The sequence below is a fragment of the Vombatus ursinus genome, unplaced genomic scaffold, assembly GCF_900497805.2.
Source record: "Vombatus ursinus unplaced genomic scaffold, bare-nosed wombat genome assembly UNPS02014812.1, whole genome shotgun sequence".
NCBI classification, from domain to species: Eukaryota; Metazoa; Chordata; class Mammalia; order Diprotodontia; family Vombatidae; genus Vombatus; species Vombatus ursinus.
The window spans coordinates 79,911,213-79,920,314 of record NW_020954590.1 but is presented as its reverse complement, the minus strand read 5'-3'; the positions used below and the strand labels follow the sequence as shown (position 1 = coordinate 79,920,314).

The window sequence follows — 9,102 nt, the reverse complement described above, 5'->3', positions numbered from 1 at the left end:
TAAGCTAGGAATGAGAAACAGGGCTTAATGAATTGATATGTCCGGTATAATCACTAATAATTGTTTAATTTTATAAAGTGCTCTCATAATCATCAATATTTTGAAACATACACCTTGCAAAACTCTTGGTGATATGTGTTTTCATTTAATTAATATGGAAAGAATTATAAAATCTAATAAATCAGATCATGAGTAGCAGAATGTAAATGTTCACTTATGAAATGCCTTTTTTTGGTTATTACTTAACAAAAGCTTTTTGCTGACTTAAACTCACAGGATTATTTTAAACTGGGAATAATGTTAAGATCAGCAAGGCATATTTCAGTCTAAAGAAAGCAAATCATTTTTTGCTAGCAATATATTTATGGAAAATTATTCCTTTCTAATTTTCCTTTTGTAGATGCAAAATATACAGAGTACAGAAGGAGTTCAGTATAGTTCCCATCCTCTGATGGCAGCCATGAGACCAAGAGTTCAGCCTCCAGATGTTAGGCAGCCTGTAATGATACAGCATGGTCAGCTGACTACCGTTAACCAATCACAGCTCAGTGTATAGCTTGGTGTGAATATGGTGAGAAACAATGTTTCCCATAACTTACCATCACCACCTGGAAGCAAGTCTGCAACTCCATTGCCATCCAGTTCAGTCCATGAAGATGAAGGGGATGATACCACTAAGGTGCAGTAAGATTTTCTTAGCAGCTACTGAATAAGATAGTCATTTACAAGTTTAATTTTAGGGTGGTCTTGTCTAAATTACGACAGGCAAAAGTTGTGAGTGTAAGTGGGAGCCACATCAAGTGGCATGAGAGAGCACATACTGAAATAACTAAATAATTTGCTTCTCCAAAACTGCTTTGCAGTTAATCTTTTAAAAAAAAAACAAGACATGCGTTTTAATATTAAAATAAATTCCATAGATAAAGAGTCTTAAGATTTGCAAAAGACATCATGAAAAGTTGCCTAGAATTCTAGGAACCAATTTGTTTTTTTTTTTAACAAGAAAATGTGTTGCTTTTTTAAAAAATATAAGAATGCTTATAAAGTGACTATAGGGTTTTGTAGCAGGAATTACAAAATATCAATTTCAAAAGAGACTTCGGAGATCATCAAATCCAACCCCTACCTGAATTAGAAATCTCATTCAAAATATACCTAACAAGAGGCCATCCAGAATCTATGTAAGGAGGCAGCTACTTCTACCTTTAGATGGCTCTCCTTGTTCAGAAGCTTTTCTTTACAACATCAAAAATATCTTTTGCAATGTCTACTTACTGCTTCTATATCTACTCTCTGGGGCCAAGCCAAATGATAACCCTTCAAATGCTTGAACATAGTAATCATACTCTGCCCCCAGGTTTTCACTTCTTAAGGTTAAACATTGTCAGTTCCTTCAGACAGTTCTCATGGTGCATGATCTTGTGGCTCTTCAGCATCCTGTTTGCCCTCTTTTGGAAATTCCAGATTATCAAGGGCTTTCCTAAAATGGGATTCCCAGAATTTGACATAATATTCAAGCTATAATATGACTTCACGTAACATAGGAAACACCAACTATGCTAATTGTTGGGCAGGAGCTACCACTGTAGGTTTGGGGCTCCAGCCTCTAGCAGATTCACTCTTGATCTGGGCAGCCAGAAGGAAAATGATGGAGAAGTTATGAGGGGTTATATAATAATATGTTCTTTTCAGTGGGTTCCTGATAATGGGAGCACCAATTCCTATAGGACACGCTAATCACCCTTCTCACAGAGCCTGGTGAGACTATAAGTCTCAATGGGGGCCAGTTGAGACAGGCATAGCATTCCAGCTTGTGCATTCCCCTAAATCCCCCCAAGCCTCAGTGGGGGCATGTTAAGGCACAAATAGCATTCTAGCTAGCATATTCCCCTTAAGCCTCTGTTGGGGGCCAGTTGAGGCACGCACATTCTCAAATTCCTACTCATGGACCAATGCTCTCTTGATTGATAGAGAAGTACACAAAGAAGGGAATTTGCCAACAATAGCCTCACAATTTTACGTTATCTCATCCCTGTATCTTACTGTGCAGTCACAGTAGAAACTGTTTACAAGCATGAGCCTGGGAGCCAGTAGACTGTTTTGGCCATGGATCCTGGGAACTATTGTCTAAAAAAAGAATAACAAAATCCTCCTTACTTACATTATGGCAGAATGTAGCAGGATTCTCACCTCCTGGTTCTGCTCATTTCACTTTTCATCAGTTCACAGGAATCTTTCCAGGTTTTTCCGAGATGGAGCTTTTAGTGGAAATCCCAGATTATCAAGGCCCTTCCTAAAATACAAATTAATATTGAACTATTAATGACTAGTCTTTATTTAGCCATTGAACCAGTCGGGATACACTGTCATCTCCAGCGCTTTTTAAAATATGAGGTTGCAACCCACAGTTTAAGAAGTGCTGATCTATCCCATGTCTCTTCAACAAGAACCACGTGAAGGACTTTATCAAATGCTTGGCAAAAATCTTCATTTGTTATATCTTAAGCTCTTCAAATTCTCATTCCTCCCTATCTTTGTATGCTGATTTCATATTGTTTTCCGTCACACATTTTATATTGCAGACAAACAAGTCTACTTGCTCTTCGCCATACATGACACTCTGGCTCTGTGGCTCTGTCAGAAATGTTCACCCACTTCACTTACCTCTGCCTCTTGGAATCCCAAGTTGAGCTCTACTGTCCCTTTCTGTAGGAGCCCTTTCTTGATCTCTCCAGTTATTAGTGCTGTTTTTGTCCCTCTGCAATTATTTTGGATTTACTTTGTGCATATGTTGTTTATATATTTGCATATTTATTGTATCCCTCAGTAAAATGGAAATTCATTGAGAACAAGAACTATTTCTTTGTTATTTTTCCTATCTCTTTCCTATTTCCTATCTATCTATATCTATTCCTATTTTGGGTCAATAAATACTTGTTTAATTGTTAGGAATGTAAGTGAATTCTTTAATTTCTCTGATCTACTCTTCTTGTAAAGCTATGTATAAAGGAAATAAGGTTGTCTAGAATGACCTGTTCTTGGTAAAGCCATGCTACGGCCTTCTATTCACAGCTTCTTTTTCTAAATATTCATGATCTCTTGTTGGTTATTTCTTGATGTTCTAGAATTTTCCAGTGTCTTGTAATTTGAAAATTCTGCTCTTTTCCTTTTTTTTGAAAGTAAGAGCACTTTCACTTTCATCAGATTTCTTCCAGAAAGTGAAAAATAATATGGTAGCATAGTCAATATTATGGTATGCTGCTTTATTTCATACTGCAGAAAATACCCCATGAAATCTGCCCAGCCAATCTCACTTCTCAATACCTTCACCAATACTCTATTAACAAAACCTATCACAAAGTTTCCAAATCCTGTTAGAATGTCATTCTACTTTATATTGTGTTTTCATGAAACTATATAATGACATTCAGTGATAGTAGGCTTATATGTTTATAGAAGTTTCTAGCTTTTCTAGTGGAATGCACTTAATAAATTCTTTTTTCAATGGCATTTTGATATTCATGATGTACTTTCTTCAATAGTCAATTCTCCAATTGTTTGCTGTTGAAGAAGAGATAAAATTAGGCAGAGTATAAGTATAAACTTTAGGATATATGGCTTTAGAATATAACCTTAAATTTACAACATAAAGAAGAAAATTGTACCCCCTATTGTCACTATGATAGGATATAAGTCAGAATGGAAGAGCACAGATCATCATGTATAATCCACAAACCAGATAATCAGATATTTGGGGATATTGACAATCTAAAACTTTAAATTATGAATTTGCTATCTTAAATAGTATTATTAAGCAGTGTGGAACATCCTGATGGCATCTCTCCAACAAATGTGTATTTGAACCAAAATGATACTCAAAAGCATCCTTTTTCCCCCCTAGTGATGTCAAAGAGCTGATTTCCTATGGATAATTCACACCCGCTTACAAAATAGCTTCACTGAAAAAATTTCACCTTTACCTTTGCAGACATGGCAATGATTTGCTTTGCTTGTCTTTGCATAGTTGGCACAAGGAAGGGTTCTATTGGGTGCCCAGGAATGAAAAGAGAAGAGACAACACTTAAGTTGGAAGTGAAAGTGATGGAACTCCCCCCCCCAAAAAAAGTATAAATAAAACATTCCCAAAGGAAAAAACAAGTATATTGTGATATAACAATTATCTCTTTAAAGACCAATTTATGCATTTCTGTTAGGTTTTTAATCTTTATACTTTCTTTTGCTGAAATTATGCACATTTAAATAATTCATAAAATCAGAAAAGCACTGTCATTTTACTAGTATATTTGTTTGTTTTCCTCTGCTAGTATAAGCATGCATTTGCATATTCTTTTTCTCTACCGACATTACCTTTAGTCTGATTAAGTTTATGTAGTTTTCTATCTCGTTTCTGTTCTCAATTAAATTCATGCTACCATCCCAGTTGTAGCTTAAATTTTTCACTTTCTTTCCCTGCCTTCACTTCCTTTCACCAGCCCAAGTCTCGGTAGAAAACATGTAGGCATTCTGCTGGTCAAACCAGAATTCTTCGCTTAATTGGTAACTGGGATTGATATGTTGCTGTATTATATATACACTTTAGTTCTAGATGTAATTTAAATCACCAGTTAGAACTTGGCTATGAAGTGCATTGAAGAGAGACTTCAATGCTGTAAATCTTGCCTTTCTCCGTGATACTTTTTCATCTTCTTGAGAAGTTATAAATTTTAAGTAAATGATTTCTTTTGAAAGGACCACTGACCTCAGTTGACCTAGGTGGGTATTCATGTACTGTAAGTTTGACTTTAAGAAGAAAAGAAATAGTTGTGGCAAAATGGGCACAGTGTAAGTAAAGTAAACATCACCTTTCAAAATAGTGCCTAATATACTTTTCTGATTGTTCTGAAACTGTTTGAAGCTTAGGTCAAACACTGGATGTATTTTCCAGGCATCATTACAGAAAAGCATATGGATTGAACAAAAATAAGCCTGTGCACTAAATGCTTATTTTTAAAATCATATAATTAAGTGCTCATGTTGTCTATCAGCTGCTTCAGTTGAAGAGTATAGTCTCTGAGTGACTACATTAAGCTCACCTGAATTTCATGTTAAATTCTACTTAATGAAATCCAAGGTGTTTATTCATCAATTATTTTAATAACTATCTTGGATTTTGTGTGCATTTTTTCTATAGTTCATGTTTTTGCATAATGCAATAGCTATTCTGTGCTTCTTAACTGTAGTGGATAGAGTTGAACTTGGAGTTACAGAGATTTGAGTTCAAATCACATTTTTAGTAACTGTATTCCTAAGCTAGTCACTTAATGTTTCCAATAATAAACATCAATGTGAGGGAAAAAACACAAGTGCGCTGGATTCACCATAAGTTGGACTGATTTATTTCTGTTCAGTTACACGGGGTTCAGAAGTTAGGCAAAGCTCATAATGATGGTTTAATGGCTGATTATGCATTCATTTAGCTAATTTCAAACATAACTACATCCATCCTCATTGTGTTCATTTCAAATAACTCGTGGTCAGAAAACCAGCAATCATTCAAGAATATGATCAACAACTTGTTTATACAGTCATCCCAATCATAGTTATGTTTTCCCCCCAAAATAACAGACAAAATAATAAGCACCTCTATTTTTCACATGCCAGAGTCTACAGAGCAGGCCAGACAAGTCTCCCTGATTCTGTGATATTCAACACATCACACAGCAGCAGACCATTGTTACATTCTGCACCTTGCTGGAAAAATGCAAAGGAAAAAGCCAAAATATGCCCAGTTTCCCTACACTGCCTTTATAGACCACCTTAGTACTTAGACTCTTTAGACCCAGAACTACAATGAAGTGGAACATTCTCATTTCATAATAATGTTATAACCCTAAGGCATAAAAAGTTGTATCCACCTTGTCAACTTGTTATACATTCTGACATCCTCAGATGTCAAACTCAGGATTCAAACACCCAGGCCAGTTTTGGTTCCTGGGTGAGTTCTATTTCATTTAGACTTCATTGCCTTTTGTGTTTGACAAAAGAGGAAAATCAGACTTTAATGGTGGCTTGTGTTCTTTAACTTGTGTTCTGTATTCTTCATTGGTAATAGATGCGGTGTAAAGTACTTAAGTCTCTCCTTAAAGAACATGGAAAGAATAAGAATGTTATTCTTACAGCTCAGTTCAATGACTTTTACAAGTCATTACTTGTAAAATTTGACTTGTAAAAGTCAAAACTTGTTTAAAAAGTGCCTATATTGGTAGGCACTGGGTGAGCTATCACAGAGCTGGGAGTGATTTCTGTGATCATTTAGTCTCATCTCTGTTCAACTAAACAAGTAGTCATCTAATTTCTTGTTAAAGACCACCAGGAATAAGGAATTTGGTACCTCCTGAAGTCATCCGCCCTACAGTTGTTTGGGTCTTTTTCTGAGTCATTCTTCCTCAGATCTAGTAGAAATCTACAGCACTGCAATTTCCGTGCATTGTTGTTTTTTTCTGTATACAAGATCAAGAAGAATAAGTCTGGTTCATCTTCCAGTTGCTAGTGATTGACTGACTTAAATACAGCTATCCGTTTTTTACTTTACTAAGTCTTCTTTTCTCCAGGCTAATGGTCCTATTTCCTTCAGCTGATTCTTAAATGGCATGGCCTCAAGTCCTCTCACTCTCTTGATCACTGACTGGAAGTGCGTTAGTTTGTCAAAGTCCTTCATAAATTGTGACACTTTGGCCTGAAAACAAGACACCAAATATGGTCTCACTAAAGCTGAATGCAAAAGCATCATTACTTCCCTTTTTCAGGAAACTATGTTTATATTAATTCAGTTTAAGATTGAATTATCTCTTTTGACTACAGTGACTAGTTTAGGTTTTCATTTCATCAAAAACCATAGGCCTTTTACATATGAAGTATTATCTAGTCCCCTCACAAACACATACAAATACTTATACAGTTAATTTTTGGAACCCAAGTGTAAGAATATTCATTTGTCCCTTTAAAATTACATCTTAAGGGGGTGGAGCCAAGATGGCAGAGTACAAGCAGTGATTTGTCTGAACTCTCCCCCAAATACCTGTAAAAAATGGCTGTAAACAAATTCTAGAGCATCAGAACCCACAGAAAGACAGAGTTAAACAAATTTCCAGCCCAAGACAACCTGGATGGTTTACTGGAAAGGTCTATTGTGCCAGGCTGGGAGGGGAGCTTGGGCACACAAGCAAAGACCAGGCCTCAGACAACCTGGAGCAGGCCTCAGAGGACTGAATCACAGGCAACTGTAGCAATTTCCAGACTTCTCAACCCACAAACTTCAAAGACAACTTAGCAGGTCAGTAGGAAAAGTCTGTGACCGCAGTGAAAGAGAAGCTCAGTCCCAACTCCAGTATCGGTACAGCCCCGGAGCAGCAGCTGCTTCTGGAGCTCTAGGCCCATGGACGGAGGAGAGATCAGGTGGCTGACAAGGGGGGGATTGCAGGGATCTCTTTGCTGTTGCTGAGAAAGGATTCTTTTGCTCTGCCCATGCTTGGATCTGGGTTGCAATTCTGGGTGGCGGTCCTGGGGTGAGGAAGAGCACTGGCATGGTGGAGCTTATGGTGGCAGTGGAGAGGGAATCCTCCTCACATTTCCAAGGCAGAAAAGAATGTTTGTGGTCACTCATAGACCAGAGCCCGGGCCATGAAAGGAGTAAACACCTTGCCCTTGATCATACCCCCTTGGAAGAACTGAAAACTTATAGGTCCCTAGAAGTATCTCTGAAAACCGCTGCACAAAACCCCCAATGCTTGGGACAGTACATTCTCCACATTGGAAGCAGACTTCTACCTTAACAAAGAGTTTAAAACTCAAGTAATTGGTTAGGATCATGAGCAAACAGCACCAAAAAAAGTCAGACCATAGAATCTTACTTTGGTGACAAAGAAGATCAAAACATACAACCAGTAGAAGACAACAAAGTCAAAGCTCCTACATCCAAAGCCTCCAAGAAAAATATGAATCAGTCCCAGGCCATGGAAGAGCTCAAAACGGATTTTGAGAAGCAAGTAAGAGAAGTAGAGGAAAAACTGGGAAGAGAAATGAGAGTGATGCAAGAAAATCATGAAAAACAAGTCAGCAGCTTGCTAAAGGAGATCCAAAAAAATACTGAAGAAAATAACACCTTCAAAAATAGACTAACTCAAATGGCAAAAGAGGTCCAAAAAGCTAATAAGGAGAAGAATGCCTTAAAAAGCAGAATTGGCCAAATGGAAAAGGAAGTCCAAAAGCTCACTGAAGAAAATACTTATTTAAAAATTAGAATGGAGCAAGTGGAAGCTAGTGACTTTATGAGATATCAAGAAATTGTAAAACAAAACCAAAAGAATGAAAAAAAAATAGAAGACAATGAGAAATATCTCATTGGAAAAACAACTCATCTGGAAAATAGATCCCATAGAGAGAATTTAATGATCAAAAAAAGAGCCTAGACATTATCTTTCAAGAAATTATCAAGGAAAACTGCCCTGATATTCTAGAACCAGAGGGTAAAATAAAAATTGAAAAAAATCTACTAATCACCTCCTGAAAGAGATCCCCAAAGGAAAACTCCTAGGAATAGTATAGCCAAATTCCGTAGTTCCCAGGGTCAAGGAAAAATATTGCAAGCAGCCAGAAAGAAACAATTCAAATATTGTGGAAACACAATCAGGATAACACAAGATTTAGCAGCTTCTACATTAAGGGACTGGAGAACTTGGAATATAATATTCCAGAGGTCAAAGGAGATAGGATTACAACCAAGAATAACCTACTCAGCAAAACTAAGTATAATCCTGCAGGGGGAAAAAAATTGACATTCAGTGAAATAGAGGACTTTCAAGCATTCTTGATGAAAAGACCAGAGCTGAATAGAAAATTCGACTTTCAAGTACAAGACTCAAGTGGAACATGAAGAGGTAAACAGGAAAAAGAAATCTTAAGGGATTTATTAAGGTTGAACTGTTTACATTCCTACGAGGAACAATGATATTTGTAACTAATGAGACCTTTGTCAGTATTAGGGTAGTTGGTAGTTGGAGGGGAAAAAATTAGATAGATGGATAGATAGATAGATAGATAGAT

The 9,102-nt window shown here is 36.8% G+C and overlaps 1 protein-coding gene across 1 annotated transcript in view; it reads left to right on the top strand.

Moving 5' to 3' along the window:
- Positions 1-400: 400 nt before the first annotated feature.
- LOC114053998 (thymocyte selection-associated high mobility group box protein TOX-like) overlaps positions 401-9,102 on the top strand; it is a 60,724-nt gene continuing 52,022 nt past the window's right edge. Inside the window, 1 exon segment of the mRNA XM_027877096.1 lies at positions 401-679. Coding sequence (XP_027732897.1) covers positions 401-679 — 279 coding nt within the window.